Source organism: Oncorhynchus mykiss, chromosome 15 (genome assembly GCF_013265735.2).
Source record: "Oncorhynchus mykiss isolate Arlee chromosome 15, USDA_OmykA_1.1, whole genome shotgun sequence".
Taxonomy (NCBI): domain Eukaryota; kingdom Metazoa; phylum Chordata; class Actinopteri; order Salmoniformes; family Salmonidae; genus Oncorhynchus; species Oncorhynchus mykiss.
Window position 1 is genome coordinate 12,965,066 of NC_048579.1, and position 17,500 is coordinate 12,982,565.

The following is a 17,500-nucleotide window of genomic DNA, read 5'->3' on the forward strand; positions in this document are numbered from 1 at the left end:
TTTTAACTAACCAGAGAGGAGAGGCTGTGATCACCATGTTTTAACTAACCAGAGAGGAAAGGCTGTGATCATCATGTTTTAACTAACCAGAGAAGAGAGGCAGTGATCATCATGTTTTAACTAACCAGAGAATAGAGGCAGTGATCATCATGTTTTAACTAACCAGAGAAGAGAGGCAGTGATCATCATGTTTTAAACTAACCAGAGAAGAGAGGCAGTGATCATCATGTTTTAAACTAACCAGAGAAGAGAGGCAGTGATCATCATGTTTTAAACTAACCAGAGAGAAGAGGCAGTGATCATAATGTTTTAAACTAACCAGAGAGAAGAGGCAGTGATCATCATGTTTTAACTAACCAGAGAAGAGAGGCAGTGATCATTAGGGATGGGTACTGAAACCCGGTATTAACTGGGCCCCGGGGCTAAATTATGAAAGACCGTAGTATTGATAAGTTCCAACGTTTTCGGTTCTGCTTTCGGTACTGGAGAAAATAAGAAAATACATTTCCCATTTACAATTGCTACATAAACGTTATCTTGCACATTTTATCTCACCAAATGTTTCGAATTTGCAATAAGATTAGTCTATGATGCATTTGGGCTATTCCCAATCCAGAAGAGAGATCTCTCTGGTGCTACAGCACACACAGCACCCTGCTCTTGGTTAGTGACGATGGCGGAGAGAGCTAAACGTTCAGAAGTGTGGTTACACTTCACCGGAGTCGATGATGACATTGCTCATTGCCACAAGTGCAACAAGACTTCTGCTTGTAAAGGCGGAAAACACGAGCAATCTGTCCAAACATCTATGGACAGTGCATCATGTACAGGCGGAGAAACAGTTTGACTGCCCAGTTCCTAGTTCATCCCTCGTTGCCCGGTCTACGTTAGCTATGTGTGCTAGCAGCCTAGAGCCAACACACACAGAGTTAACTAGATTATGAGAACATGAGTTCCTGATCAAAAGGAACCATTAGCCAGCTGATTGTTTAGCTATGGGTGTGTTCAGAAATTCAATCACCCATTTAGAGATTTTGCAGCTACAATGAGCCAACCCACTCCTCCGTCTAATACCGCTGGTCGAAGCCAAAGACCAGCCCAAAGCCCCTTCACACTGGCAGCTAGTGGGGGGATGACTGAGGAGAGGGTGAATGAGTGCCACCTAGCCGTGACCAAGTACATAGTGAAAGGCCTACACCCCTTTGCAACAGTGGAGTCCAAGGGCTTTAGGTGACAGTCTGCCAGTATATATTGAGTTGTATTCATGTTTAGGATACAGTAGTATAAAAGGGTTGTATGTTAGTCCCATCACTACACAATACAATACACAACAACACAACAATTCAATAATGATAATTCAACACATGAAAACTAGATATTATTTTGCTGTAGAGAGATGAGCAAGGCACTCAACCCCAAACATACCCCTCCCTCCAGGAGTTACCTCAGTAACACATTCATTCCTATCTGGCATGGTGTAGAAAAGGCCAATGTGATCACTGAGCTGAAGGATGTGCCAGAGCTGGCCTTCACATCAGACGGGTGGACCAACCTCTGTCAGGACCATTATCTCACAGTTACTGTGCATTACACAAGCCAGGGCAGTGTTTAACAGAAGGTCCTCCACACCAAGACAGTGTACAACAGAAGGTCATCCACACCAGGACAGTGTAGAACAGAAGGTCATCCACACCAGGACAGTGTACAACAGAAGGTCATCCACACCAGGACAGTGTACAACAGAAGGTCATCCACACCAGGACAGTGTACAATGGAAGGTCATCCACACCAGGGCAGTGTACAACAGAAGGTCATCCACACCAGGACAGTGTACAATGGAAGGTCATCCACACCAGGACAGTGTACAACAGAAGGTCATCCACACCAGGACAGTGTACAATGGAAGGTCATCCACACCAGGGCAGTGTACAACAGAAGGTCATCCACACCAGGACAGTGTACAATAGACGGTCCTCCACACCAGGACAGTGTACAAATCACCAACTATCGAAGTAGTGTCAGAGGAGATCTCAGACATTCTGGAAGACTTTGAGACAGAGCCGAGCAATATTGTAGCTGTGACTGTTGATAATGCTGGTAATATGGATCAGAGCCTGAATCAGAGCAGTGGTCGTGTGGTTCAAGAGATCCTCGATGTCCAGCCTGAATCAGAGCAGTGGTCGTGTGGTTCAAGAGAGCCTCGATGTCCAGCCTGAATCAGAGCAGTGGTCGTGTGGACCTCCATAAGGCTGAGGAGTTTGTCCAGCTCATGAGAATCCTCTATACATCCACACTGTGTGTGTCATGTGAAAAGAATGCCACCTGTGGACAGATCAAACCCATCCTCCAGAAACTGGAAGAGCACTTCACTGTGAAGCATGAAGATACAATGTTAGTGACAACCATCAAAGAGAAGGTGTGGGAGAACCTCTCCGAGCGCTATCAGGATGAGGACATTCAAGCCTTCCTGCATGAGGCCACAGCAAATAACCCCCGATTTAAAGGGAGGCTGGGGAGTGAGCCCTAGGACAGGCTGAGGAAGACAACTGTTGAGGCCAATGTGACAGGCGCAACACCAGGGCTGTCAGAGGAGCCGGAGCAGACAGACATACAGCACCAGCAACAGGAGGAGGAGTCTGAAGGAGACGGAGAGGAAATGGAGGAGACAGTCCCTCCATTGTACAAAACAAGGAGTGCCTTGGAGGAGCTGTTCTCAGAGGAGGACAGGGAGTTGAGGTTGACGATCCAACAGGACACCTCGTCCCTCACCCTCAGCGAGCCTGTTGGCCTAGAGGTTCTACAAATGCCTGCCTCCCGTCCCCATGGCTGAAGGTCCTGTGATGTGGTGGGAGAAGATAACTACTCTGCCCCTCCTCACAAACATTGCAACAAGTTACCTCGGTGCTCAAGCCTCCTTCACCCCGAACGAGAGGGTATTTTCGACTGCAGGGAACACAATAATCCAGGAGAGGTTCTGCAAGAGAAGGCAAATATGTTGATCTTTTTCCAGAAGAACTGCTAAGAACCTTTAGTCCTTCTGCAGCCTACCTGCAGGCCCTACCCGTGTTGCTCTATACCACTGTCTTATCTTCTGCAGCCTACCTGCAGGCCCTACCCGTGTTGCTCTATACCACTGTCTTATTTTCTGCAGCCTACCTGCAGGCCCTACCCATGTTGTTCTATATCACTGTCTTATCTTCTGCAGCCTACCTGCAGGCCCCACCCGTGTTGTTCTATACCACTGTCTTATCTTCTGCAGTCTACCTGCAGGTCCCACCCGTGTTGTTCTATACCACTGTCTTATCTTCTGCAGCCTACCTGCAGGCCCCACCAGTGTTGTTCTATACCACTGTCTTATCTTCTGCAGCCTACCTGCAGGCCCCACCAGTGTTGTTCTATACCACTGTCTTATCTTCTGCAGCCTACCTGCAGGCCCCACCAGTGTTGTTCTATACCACTGTCTTATCTTCTGCAGCCTACCTGCAGGCCCCACCCGTGTTGTTCTATACCACTGTCTTATCTTCTGCAGTCTACCTGCAGGTCCCACCCGTGTTGTTCTATACCACTGTCTTATCTTCTGCAGCCTACCTGCAGGCCCCACCAGTGTTGTTCTATACCACTGTCTTATCTTCTGCAGCCTACCTGCAGGCCCCACCAGTGTTGTTCTATACCACTGTCTTATCTTCTGCAGCCTACCTGCAGGCCCCACCAGTGTTGTTCTATACCACTGTCTTATCTTCTGCAGCCTACCTGCAGGCCCCACCCGTGTTGTTCTATACCACTGTCTTATCTTCTGCAGCCTACCTGCAGGCCCCACCAGTGTTGTTCTATACCACTGTCTTATCTTCTGCAGCCTACCTGCAGGCCCCACCAGTGTTGTTCTATACCACTGTCTTATCTTCTGCAGCCTACCTGCAGGCCCCACCAGTGTTGTTCTATACCACTGTCTTATCTTCTGCAGTCTACCTGCAGGTCCCACCCGTGTTGTTCTATACCACTGTCTTATCTTCTGCAGCCTACCTGCAGGCCCCACCCGTGTTGTTCTATACCACTGTCTTATCTTCTGCAGCCTACCTGCAGGCCCCACCAGTGTTGTTCTATACCACTGTCTTATTTTCTGCAGCCTACCTGCAGGCCCTACCCGTGTTGTTCTATACCACTGTCTTATCTTCTGCAGCCTACCTGCAGGCCCTACCCGTGTTGTTCTATACCACTGTCTTATCTTCTGCAGCCTACCTGCAGGCCCTACCCGTGTTGCTCTATACCACTGTCTTATTTTCTGCAGCCTACCTGCAGGCCCTACCCATGTTGTTCTATATCACTGTCTTATCTTCTGCAGCCTACCTGCAGGCCCCACCAGTGTTGTTCTATACCACTGTCTTATCCTCTGCAGTCTACCTGCAGGCCCCATCAGTGTTGTTCTATACCACTGTCTTATCTTCTGCATTTCAGTTGTTTTACATTTCCATCATCACAACACTAGAGTGTATAATAGTGATTTGTTCAAAACATTGTTGTTTCTTATGCTGTAAATACTTGTTTATTTGATTTATTTTACATTTCAGAAAATGAAGCAAATGTAAATTCTGTTCGAAATTTGTTTCGTTTTTTTTCTCGTAAAAAACAACAAGAAGAACAGATAGGAATACCGTTAAAGTACCGGATCGATAACAGTATCAGTAAGAGTAGTAATACCGTTAAAGTACCGGATCGATAACAGTATCAGTAAGAGTAGTAATACCGTTAAAGTACCGGATCGATAACAGTATCAGTAAGAGTAGTAATACCGTTAAAGTACCGGATCGATAACAGTATCAGTAAGAGTAGTAATACCGTTAAAGTACCGGATCGATAACAGTATCAGTAAGAGTAGTAATACCGTTAAAGTACCGGATCGATAACAGTATCAGTAAGAGTAGTAATACCGTTAAAGTACCGGATCGATAACAGTATCAGTAAGAGTAGTAATACCGTTAAAGTACCGGATCGATAACAGTATCAGTAAGAGTAGTAATACCGTTAAAGTACCGGATCGATAACAGTATCAGTAAGAGTAGTAATACCGTTAAAGTACCGGATCGATAACAGTATCAGTAAGAGTAGTAATACCGTTAAAGTACCGGATCGATAACAGTATCAGTAAGAGTAGTAATACCGTTAAAGTACCGGATCGATAACAGTATCAGTAAGAGTAGTAATACCGTTAAAGTACCGGATCGATAACAGTATCAGTAAGAGTAGTAATACCGTTAAAGTACCGGATCGATAACAGTATCAGTAAGAGTAGTAATACCGTTAAAGTACCGGATCGATAACAGTATCAGTAAGAGTAGTAATACCGTTAAAGTACCGGATCGATAACAGTATCAGTAAGAGTAGTAATACCGTTAAAGTACCGGATCGATAACAGTATCAGTAAGAGTAGTAATACCGTTAAAGTACCGGATCGATAACAGTATCAGTAAGAGTAGTAATACCGTTAAAGTACCGGATCGATAACAGTATCAGTAAGAGTAGTAATACCGTTAAAGTACCGGATCGATAACAGTATCAGTAAGAGTAGTAATACCGTTAAAGTACCGGATCGATAACAGTATCAGTAAGAGTAGTAATACCGTTAAAGTACCGGATCGATAACAGTATCAGTAAGAGTAGTAATACCGTTAAAGTACCGGATCGATAACAGTATCAGTAAGAGTAGTAATACCGTTAAAGTACCGGATCGATAACAGTATCAGTAAGAGTAGTAATACCGTTAAAGTACCGGATCGATAACAGTATCAGTAAGAGTAGTAATACCGTTAAAGTACCGGATCGATAACAGTATCAGTAAGAGTAGTAATACCGTTAAAGTACCGGATCGATAACAGTATCAGTAAGAGTAGTAATACCGTTAAAGTACCGGATCGATAACAGTATCAGTAAGAGTAGTAATACCGTTAAAGTACCGGATCGATAACAGTATCAGTAAGAGTAGTAATACCGTTAAAGTACCGGATCGATAACAGTATCAGTAAGAGTAGTAATACCGTTAAAGTACCGGATCGATAACAGTATCAGTAAGAGTAGTAATACCGTTAAAGTACCGGATCGATAACAGTATCAGTAAGAGTAGTAATACCGTTAAAGTACCGGATCGATAACAGTATCAGTAAGAGTAGTAATACCGTTAAAGTACCGGATCGATAACAGTATCAGTAAGAGTAGTAATACCGTTAAAGTACCGGATCGATAACAGTATCAGTAAGAGTAGTAATACCGTTAAAGTACCGGATCGATAACAGTATCAGTAAGAGTAGTAATACCGTTAAAGTACCGGATCGATAACAGTATCAGTAAGAGTAGTAATACCGTTAAAGTACCGGATCGATAACAGTATCAGTAAGAGTAGTAATACCGTTAAAGTACCGGATCGATAACAGTATCAGTAAGAGTAGTAATACCGTTAAAGTACCGGATCGATAACAGTATCAGTAAGAGTAGTAATACCGTTAAAGTACCGGATCGATAACAGTATCAGTAAGAGTAGTAATACCGTTAAAGTACCGGATCGATAACAGTATCAGTAAGAGTAGTAATACCGTTAAAGTACCGGATCGATAACAGTATCAGTAAGAGTAGTAATACCGTTAAAGTACCGGATCGATAACAGTATCAGTAAGAGTAGTAATACCGTTAAAGTACCGGATCGATAACAGTATCAGTAAGAGTAGTAATACCGTTAAAGTACCGGATCGATAAGCAGCATCAGTAAGAGTAGCAATACCGTTAAAGTACCGGATCGATAACAGTATCAGTAAGAGTAGTAATACCGTTAAAGTACCGGATCGATAACAGTATCAGTAAGAGTAGTAATACCGTTAAAGTACCGGATCGATAACAGTATCAGTAAGAGTAGTAATACCGTTAAAGTACCGGATCGATAACAGTATCAGTAAGAGTAGTAATAACGTTAAAGTACCGGATCGATAACAGTATCAGTAAGAGTAGTAATACCGTTAAAGTACCGGATCGATAACAGTATCAGTAAGAGTAGTAATACCGTTAAAGTACCGGATCGATAACAGTATCAGTAAGAGTAGTAATACCGTTAAAGTACCGGATCGATAACAGTATCAGTAAGAGTAGTAATACCGTTAAAGTACCGGATCGATAACAGTATCAGTAAGAGTAGTAATACCGTTAAAGTACCGGATCGATAACAGTATCAGTAAGAGTAGTAATACCGTTAAAGTACCGGATCGATAACAGTATCAGTAAGAGTAGTAATACCGTTAAAGTACCGGATCGATAACAGTATCAGTAAGAGTAGTAATACCGTTAAAGTACCGGATCGATAACAGTATCAGTAAGAGTAGTAATACCGTTAAAGTACCGGATCGATAACAGTATCAGTAAGAGTAGTAATACCGTTAAAGTACCGGATCGATAACAGTATCAGTAAGAGTAGTAATACCGTTAAAGTACCGGATCGATAACAGTATCAGTAAGAGTAGTAATACCGTTAAAGTACCGGATCGATAACAGTATCAGTAAGAGTAGTAATACCGTTAAAGTACCGGATCGATAACAGTATCAGTAAGAGTAGTAATACCGTTAAAGTACCGGATCGATAACAGTATCAGTAAGAGTAGTAATACCGTTAAAGTACCGGATCGATAACAGTATCAGTAAGAGTAGTAATACCGTTAAAGTACCGGATCGATAACAGTATCAGTAAGAGTAGTAATACCGTTAAAGTACCGGATCGATAACAGTATCAGTAAGAGTAGTAATACCGTTAAAGTACCGGATCGATAACAGTATCAGTAAGAGTAGTAATACCGTTAAAGTACCGGATCGATAACAGTATCAGTAAGAGTAGTAATACCGTTAAAGTACCGGATCGATAACAGTATCAGTAAGAGTAGTAATACCGTTAAAGTACCGGATCGATAACAGTATCAGTAAGAGTAGTAATACCGTTAAAGTACCGGATCGATAACAGTATCAGTAAGAGTAGTAATACCGTTAAAGTACCGGATCGATAACAGTATCAGTAAGAGTAGTAATACCGTTAAAGTACCGGATCGATAACAGTATCAGTAAGAGTAGTAATACCGTTAAAGTACCGGATCGATAAGCAGCATCAGTAAGAGTAGTAATACCGTTAAAGTACCGGATCGATAACAGTATCAGTAAGAGTAGTAATACCGTTAAAGTACCGGATCGATAACAGTATCAGTAAGAGTAGTAATACCGTTAAAGTACCGGATCGATAACAGTATCAGTAAGAGTAGTAATACCGTTAAAGTACCGGATCGATAACAGTATCAGTAAGAGTAGTAATACCGTTAAAGTACCGGATCGATAACAGTATCAGTAAGAGTAGTAATACCGTTAAAGTACCGGATCGATAACAGTATCAGTAAGAGTAGTAATACCGTTAAAGTACCGGATCGATAACAGTATCAGTAAGAGTAGTAATACCGTTAAAGTACCGGATCGATAACAGTATCAGTAAGAGTAGTAATACCGTTAAAGTACCGGATCGATAACAGTATCAGTAAGAGTAGTAATACCGTTAAAGTACCGGATCGATAACAGTATCAGTAAGAGTAGTAATACCGTTAAAGTACCGGATCGATAACAGTATCAGTAAGAGTAGTAATACCGTTAAAGTACCGGATCGATAACAGTATCAGTAAGAGTAGTAATACCGTTAAAGTACCGGATCGATAACAGTATCAGTAAGAGTAGTAATACCGTTAAAGTACCGGATCGATAAGCAGCATCAGTAAGAGTAGTAATACCGTTAAAGTACCGGATCGATAAGCAGCATCAGTAAGAGTAGCAATACCGTTAAAGTACCGGATCGATAACAGTATCAGTAAGAGTAGTAATACCGTTAAAGTACCGGATCGATAACAGTATCAGTAAGAGTAGTAATACCGTTAAAGTACCGGATCGATAACAGTATCAGTAAGAGTAGTAATACCGTTAAAGTACCGGATCGATAACAGTATCAGTAAGAGTAGTAATACCGTTAAAGTACCGGATCGATAACAGTATCAGTAAGAGTAGTAATACCGTTAAAGTACCGGATCGATAACAGTATCAGTAAGAGTAGTAATACCGTTAAAGTACCGGATCGATAACAGTATCAGTAAGAGTAGTAATACCGTTAAAGTACCGGATCGATAACAGTATCAGTAAGAGTAGTAATACCGTTAAAGTACCGGATCGATAACAGTATCAGTAAGAGTAGTAATACCGTTAAAGTACCGGATCGATAACAGTATCAGTAAGAGTAGTAATACCGTTAAAGTACCGGATCGATAACAGTATCAGTAAGAGTAGTAATACCGTTAAAGTACCGGATCGATAACAGTATCAGTAAGAGTAGTAATACCGTTAAAGTACCGGATCGATAACAGTATCAGTAAGAGTAGTAATACCGTTAAAGTACCGGATCGATAACAGTATCAGTAAGAGTAGTAATACCGTTAAAGTACCGGATCGATAACAGTATCAGTAAGAGTAGTAATACCGTTAAAGTACCGGATCGATAACAGTATCAGTAAGAGTAGTAATACCGTTAAAGTACCGGATCGATAACAGTATCAGTAAGAGTAGTAATACCGTTAAAGTACCGGATCGATAACAGTATCAGTAAGAGTAGTAATACCGTTAAAGTACCGGATCGATAACAGTATCAGTAAGAGTAGTAATACCATTAAAGTACCGGATCGATAACAGTATCAGTAAGAGTAGTAATACCGTTATAGTACCGGATCGATAACAGTATCAGTAAGAGTAGTAATACCATTAAAGTACCGGATCGATAACAGTATCAGTAAGAGTAGTAATACCGTTCAAATCTTAACGATACCCATCCCTAGTCATCATCATGTTTTAACTAACCAGAGAGGAGAGGCTGTGATCATTATGTTTTAACTAACCAGAGAACAGAGGCTGTGATCACCATGTTTTAACTAACCAGAGAGAAGAGGCAGTGATCATCATGTTTTAACTAACCAGAGAGGAGAGGCTGTGATCATCATGTTTTAACTAACCAGAGAGGAGAGGCTGTGATCATCATGTTTTAACTAACCAGAGAGAAGAGGCTGTGATCATCATGTTTTAACTAACCATAGAGAAGAGGCTGTGATCATCATGTTTTAACTAACCAGAGAGAAGAGGCTGTGATCATCATGTTTTAACTAACCAGAGAGGAGAGGCTGTGATCATCATGTTTTAACTAACCAGAGAGAAGAGGCTGTGATCATCATGTTTTAACTAACCAGAGAAGAGAGGCAGTGATCATCATGCTTTAACTAACCAGAGAAGAGGTTGTCATCATCATGTTTTAACTAACCAGAGAAGAGAGGCAGTGATCATCATGTTTTAACTAACCAGAGAGAAGAGGCTGTGATCATCATGTTTTAACTAACCAGAGAGAAGAGGCTGTGATCATCATGTTTTAACTAACCAGAGAGAAGAGGCTGTGATCATCATGTTTTAACTAACCAGAGAGAAGAGGCTGTGATCATCATGTTTTAACTAACCAGAGAGGAGAGGCTGTGATCATCATGTTTTAACTAACCAGAGAGAAGAGGCTGTGATCATCATGTTTTAACTAACCAGAGAGAAGAGGCTGTGATCATCATGTTTTAACTAACCAGAGAGAAGAGGCTGTGATCATCATGTTTTAACTAACCAGAGAGAAGAGGCTGTGATCATCATGTTTTAACTAACCAGAGAGAAGAGGCTGTGATCATCATGTTTTAACTAACCAGAGAGAAGAGGCTGTGATCATCATGTTTTAACTAACCAGAGAGAAGAGGCTGTGATCATCATGTTATAACTAACCAGAGAGAAGACGCAGTGATCATCATGTTTTAACTAACCAGAGAGAAGAGGCTGTGATCACCATGTTTTAACTAACCAGAGAAGAGAGGCAGTGATCATCATGCTTTAACTAACCAGAGAAGAGGTTGTCATCATCATGTTTTAACTAACCAGAGAAGAGAGGCAGTGATCATCATGTTTTAACTAACCAGAGAGAAGAGGCTGTGATCATCATGTTTTAACTAACCAGAGAGAAGAGGCTGTGATCATCATGTTTTAACTAACCAGAGAGAAGAGGCTGTGATCATCATGTTTTAACTAACCAGAGAGAAGAGGCTGTGATCATCATGTTTTAACTAACCAGAGAGAAGAGGCTGTGATCATCATGTTATAACTAACCAGAGAGAAGACGCAGTGATCATCATGTTTTAACTAACTAGAGAGAAGAGGCTGTGATCATCATGTTATAACTAACCAGAGAGAAGACGCAGTGATCATCATGTTTTAACTACCCAGAGAGGAGAACTCTGTCAAGAGAACAGAGAAAAGAACTAGAGAAGAGAGAAAAGAAGAATTGGCTTGGAGTTGGTCTCTGACCTCCTATTGCTCTTTCTGTTTGTTTCTCTTTGTTTCTCTCTCTCTCTCTCTCTCTCTCTCTCTCTCTCTCTCTCTCTCCTTCTCTCTCTCTCTCTCTCTCTCTCTCTCTTCTCCATCTCAGGGCTTGTTTCTGGCCTTCTTTCCCTCTCTCTCTCTCTTGCTCTCTCTCTTTCTCCTCTCTTACCCCTGCTCCCTATCTCCCTGAAAATCTGTGTGTGACAGGTGAGAGAGGAGTGCTCTTGACATGCACCACCTCACCTCTCTCCCTCACCTCTCTCTCACTTCTCTTTCACCTTGACCTTCATCTTTCACCTTCACTAACCTCATCCCTTTCTCCCTCTATTCTCTCCTGTCTCTCACATCCACTCTGCCCTTCTCCCTCTGCTCTCTCCTGTGCCCCCTCTCCTCTCTCGCATTTCTTATCTTCCAATCACCCTCACGCACCTCATCCCTCTCTCCTCTCTCCTCTCACCTCATCCCTCTCTATTTTCTCTTCTCTCCTCTCTCACCTCTACTCTGCTCTTCTTCTATCACCTCATCCCTCTCTCCTCTCTCTCACCTCTCTTCCGCTCTCCTTCTCTCCTCTTCCTGCCTGTATTTGCGAATAATCCAGGGAACATTAATTTAATAACTGACAGTTTGAAATCCAACTGCTACAGTAGAACTCCTATTCCTTTCCCGCCAGCGTCCCTGTCTGGAGGTTGTGTTCCTCTTATGTTTCCGCATCATTTCACTTTGACTTATAGGAACTCCATGAGAAAGACTGCATATAAAAATGTCTGCTAGCTGGAGACTTCACCACAGGTAGAGAGAGGAAACGGGTGTGGTGATGTTTAGAGTATACGTTTTGTTCTCACAGAGAGAAGAGAGAGAGGCACTCTGTTTCAATCACATGTCTGCTAGACCAGTGGTCCCCAAACTGTGGGGCGCGTCCCCTGAGGTGTCTGGCTTTCAACTTACTCTTGAAAGTTGTAATTGTAAAACGCATAAAGTACAATTAGTAAATTGGGTAGTGCATCATCCGTTTTGCTGTTGTCATGTCAGTCATTGCAGACCTTAGAGAGCTATTTATAACAGATCAACTAGCCCGTGTCAGCTAATGTTTTTAGCTAGGTCTTTTAGCCCATAGATTTTGTTGTAATGTTTGAGTCACTCAAATTATCTTCAAAACTGCAACGTGTTCACAGGACCCCAAGACAAAATGTGTAGAATAGCAGGAAATGAGCTTTAAAAATGCCAAAATAGTCTCCATCTCATAGCAAAATGTATAGAATAGCAGGAAATAAGCTCTCCACCAATAAGATGGGTGTGAACAGTTTGTGTCAGGAACAGTCCTTGTGCCCATATAAATAAATGTGCTGTTTCTACGTGTTTACCTGTGTTTCTACATGTTTACCTGTGTTTCTACATGTTTACCTGTGTTTCTACATGTTTACCTGTGTTTCTACATGTTTACCTGTGTTTCTACATGTTTACCTGTGTTTCTACGTGTTTACCTGTGTTTCTGTGTTTACCTGTGTTTCTACGTGTTTACCTGTGTTTCTGTGTTTACCTGTGTTTCTACATGTTTACCTATGTTTCTACATGTTTACCTGTGTTTCTACGTGTTTACCTGCATTTCTACATGTTTACCTGTGTTTTTACATGTTTACCTGTGTTTCTACATGTTTACCTATGTTTCTACGTGTTTACCTGTGTTTCTACGTGTTTACCTGTGTTTTTACATGTTTACCTATGTTTCTACATGTTTACCTGTGTTTCTACATGTTTACCTGTGTGTTTCTACATGTTTACCTGTGTTTCTACATGTTTACCTGTGTTTCTACGTGTTTACCTGTGTTTCTACATGTTTACCTGTGTTTCTACGTGTTTACCTGTGTTTCTGTGTTTACCTGTGTTTCTACATGTTTACCTATGTTTCTACATGTTTACCTGTGTTTCTACGTGTTTACCTGTGTTTCTACATGTTTACCTGCGTTTCTACGTGTTTACCTGTGTTTCTACGTGTTTACCTGTGTTTCTACATGTTTACCTGTGTTTCTACAAATTTACCTGTGTTTCTACATGTTTACCTGTGTTTCTACGTGTTTACCTGTGTTTCTACGTGTTTACCTGTGTTTCTACATGTTTACCTGCGTTTCTACGTGTTTACCTGTGTTTCTACGTGTTTACCTGTGTTTCTACATGTTTACCTGTGTTTCTGTGTTTACCTGTGTTTCTACATGTTTACCTGTGTTTCTACGTGTTTACCTGTGTTTCTACGTGTTTACCTGTGTTTCTACATGTTTACCTGCGTTTCTACGTGTTTACCTGTGTTTCTACGTGTTTACCTGTGTTTCTACGTGTTTACCTGTGTTTCTACATGTTTACCTGTGTTTCTACATGTTTACCTGTGTTTCGACGTGTTTACCTGTGTTTCTACGTGTTTACCTGTCTCCAGGTGCAGGGGGCTGGTCTCCCCAAGACAGCGACAGCTACCCGTGGCTCCAGGTGGACCTGGGCAGCCGGAAACAGGTAGTTGCCGTGGCAACGCAGGGCAGGTACAGCAGCTCTGATTGGACAACGAGGTACAGGCTGCTCTACAGCGACACGGGCAGGAACTGGAAGCCCTATCATCAAGATGGAAACATATGGGTTGGTATCACAAAACCTGTGTGTGTGTGTGTGTGTGTGTGTGTGTGTGTGTGTGTGCGTGCGCATGTGACTTCCGTGCGTACGTGCGTGCGTGGGTGCATGTGTGTGTGTGTGTGTTCCTATGGGAATCAGCCAAATGGTCTGATCATGATTCTGTATGGAAGCGCTGCAGTGATAAATGTGTATCTGGGCCACTGAAGGGAGCGTTAAGCTGTTGTTTTTGTGCGCTGCATCATACTCGTTTGGGACTCATTATTATTTCAACAGTGTTTTGTTTCAGCCATTAAACCTGATCGATTGCTTTTAATATTTCTGCAAATTAAAAATACTTATACCATCTGTCTTACATTGCTCGTGTAACTTTTCCCACCTGGCTATTTTTAAGGGATGTGACATCTATATTGGCTTTTAATTTATCGGCGATGTAAATATTACAAACTAAACAGATGACGTAAACTAACTCACTTTTGTACATCGCGCTGGTCCGTACAATTGATCTTATTTTAGCGCCCAAAAAACGTAATACGTAAAACGTAATACTTCCATACGTCCCCATCCCTGTCCCCGTCCCCGTCCCATCCCCCGTCCCTGTCCCTTACCCTGTCCCTTACCCTGTCACCATCCCTGTCCCCGTCCCTGTCCCCGTTCCCGTCCCTGTCACATTCCCCGTCCCTGTCCCCATCCCCGTCCCTGTCCCTTACCCTGTCCCTGTCCCTTACCCTGTCCCTTACAGGGTCCCTTACCCTGTCCCTTACCCCGTCCATGTCCCCGTCCCCGTCCCTGTCCCCATCCCCATCCCTGTCCCCGTATCCGTCCCTGTCCCCGTTCCCGTCCCTGTCACATTCCCCGTCCCTGTCCCCATCCCCGTCCCTGTCCCTTACCCTGTCCCTGTCCCTTACCCTGTCCCTTACAGGGTCCCTTACCCTGTCCCTTACCCCGTCCATGTCCCTGTCCCTGTCCCCGTCCCCATCCCCGTCCCCGTCCCCATCCCATTCCCCGTCCCTGTCCCCGTCCCTGTCCCATTCCCCGTCCCTGTCCCCGTCCCTGTCCCATTCCCCGTCCCTGTCCCCGTCCCTGTCACATTCCCCGTCCCTGTCCCCATCCCCGTCCCTGTCCCTTACCCTGTCCCTGTCCCTTACCCTGTCCCTTACAGGGTCCCTTACCCTGTCCCTTACCCCGTCCATGTCCCTGTCCCTGTCCCCGTCCCCATCCCCGTCCCCGTCCCCATCCCATTCCCCGTCCCTGTCCCCGTCCCTGTCCCATTCCCCGTCCCTGTCCCCGTCCCTGTCCCATTCCCCGTCCCTGTCCCCATCCCCGTCCCTTACCCTGTCCCTGTCCCTTACCCTGTCCCTGTCCCTTTCTTGTTGTTTAACGGTGAGAGAAGTGTTACACCTGTTGGAGAGAGGCTGTAAGACAGAATCAGTAGCTTTATGGGTGCTGTACGTTACGCCATGACACATCACAATGTAACGTACAGCAATACTATAGAGCCATTACCATGACAATCAACGCTTGAATAGAAACGTAGTTCACACCCCAGATGTTGATGTCAACACAGTCGCTACAGTCCCATTAGTTTTCTTTGCAGCCTCGTTTGAATGTCGCTGTTGCGCGCATTTGTACAGAATGGGGTTAGCGTACGTTATTAATGTGATTATTTTGTCTAACCTTTCACACACACACACACACACACACACACACACACATAGTACAATGCACATGAAAGGCAGAGCTTGGCAGAAAGGATGAGGTTTTCTTGGATGGCGTTTCTGTTTTCTATTGTACCTCGCCAGGGAAAGTAAATGTAAAAATAAAGTATTCTCTTGGCTGTCTGCTTTATCCGTGGTAGATAAGTTCTGTTTTAATTTCTTTACAATAGGATGAGCCTTAGAGGGATACATTGGTTCATGCTCCCATCTTGCTAAAGAAGGATGCTGAGGAGAGAGGGAGAGAGAGAGAGAGAGAGAGAGGGAGAGGGGATAGAGAGAGAGAGAGGGAGAGAGGGGGATAGAGAGAGAGAGAGGGAGAGAGAGAGAGAGAGGGAAAGGGGATAGAGAGAGAGGGAGAGAGGGGGATAGAGAGAGAGGGAGATAGAGGGATAGAGAGAGAGAGAGAGAGAGAGAGAGAGAGGAGAGGGGAGAGGTAGAGACAGAGCTGCATTTCCTATTACACTGTGACAAATACTCAGACCTAAGAGAATATTTCTTTCCCAAAATTATAATTCAATACAAAGAATGTGAAACTATAAAAGATGAAGAAAGAATCAAATATTTATTGGGTGAAAAACCAAAATGTGCACTTTTGACAGCCAAATATGTGTCCTCCTGCCACAACCTGAGGGACAGCCAGTGAAAAGTGCAAAGTAATGTCGATAATATTTCCCATCTTGTTTTGTTTTGTCTTTCATACCATGTCATGTGTCTTCTCAGTCACGTTGACACTGGTCTACTACCATTGCTTTAATGTATTGTTGTTCTCATTAATATTGTTGTTGTAGTTGTTGTTAATGGTAATCCCATGTCCACTACTACTATTATTATTGCTGTTGGTCCCACCATTTATTTATATATAAATATATATATATGTTTTTTATGTATATATATTTTTTTCGATATGTATACTTTGAAAATGTAAGTAATAATGAACTTGCCATGTCAATAAAGTCAATTGAATTGAATTTAATTGAGAGAGAGGGAGAGTGAGAGGGTGAGAGATGGATAGAGAGAGAGGGGGAGAGGAAGAGAGGGAGTGAGAGAAAAAGGGATAGAGAGAGACAGAGAGAGAGAGCATAAGAGAGAGAGAAAGAGTTTTTGAGGTTTAAAAAACCTTTACTCGGTCTGGGAATCCACAACACAATAAACACTCAAACAAACAAAAACATGGTTAAACATCAATTAAAAACAAAACACCAAATATTCCTCCACAGTAACTAAACACAACAACCTCTGAATTCCCCATATACTCATAAACAGTCCAATGTTATTAACCAGTTTGTAATTGGCAAACTCAACCCTCAGTCTCGCTGCCACCACGTCCACAGACCCCTGTCCCTGAAAACTGTTCTAATCGTGTCTTCCATATTGCTATTTTAGCTGCCCCTGACACAAAATGAAGTAACAGAACTACACCCCTTCTACCAAACCTGTACTTCTGCCCAAATAATAACAGTTGGGAAGAGAGAACCTCTCCCAGAGCTGAGAACCAGCTAGTGATCAGGTCAATCATCCCGACCAACCTGGGACACTGTAAGAACAGATGTGGTAGAGTTTCAGACCCCAACAGTAGGATTCAGGTGTACAAGATGCATATTGGTGGCTATCACTCCATGTATTATCCTCCATTGGAGGTCAGCTGTCCTCTAATCAATAGGCAGTTTATATAAAGACTGCCAACAGCCTTTTGGGGAGGCAGCTGGACCAAACACACCCACCTAGCTCGT

General features: G+C 42.9%; 1 protein-coding gene across 1 annotated transcript in view; it reads left to right on the top strand.

Moving 5' to 3' along the window:
- LOC110515947 (contactin-associated protein-like 2) overlaps nucleotides 1–17,500 on the top strand; it is a 286,632-nt gene that overhangs the window by 129,146 nt on the left and 139,986 nt on the right. The window contains exon 3 of the mRNA XM_036943719.1: nucleotides 13,868–14,061. Coding sequence (XP_036799614.1) covers nucleotides 13,868–14,061 — 194 coding nt within the window. The remainder of the gene's footprint in view (nucleotides 1–13,867; nucleotides 14,062–17,500) is intronic.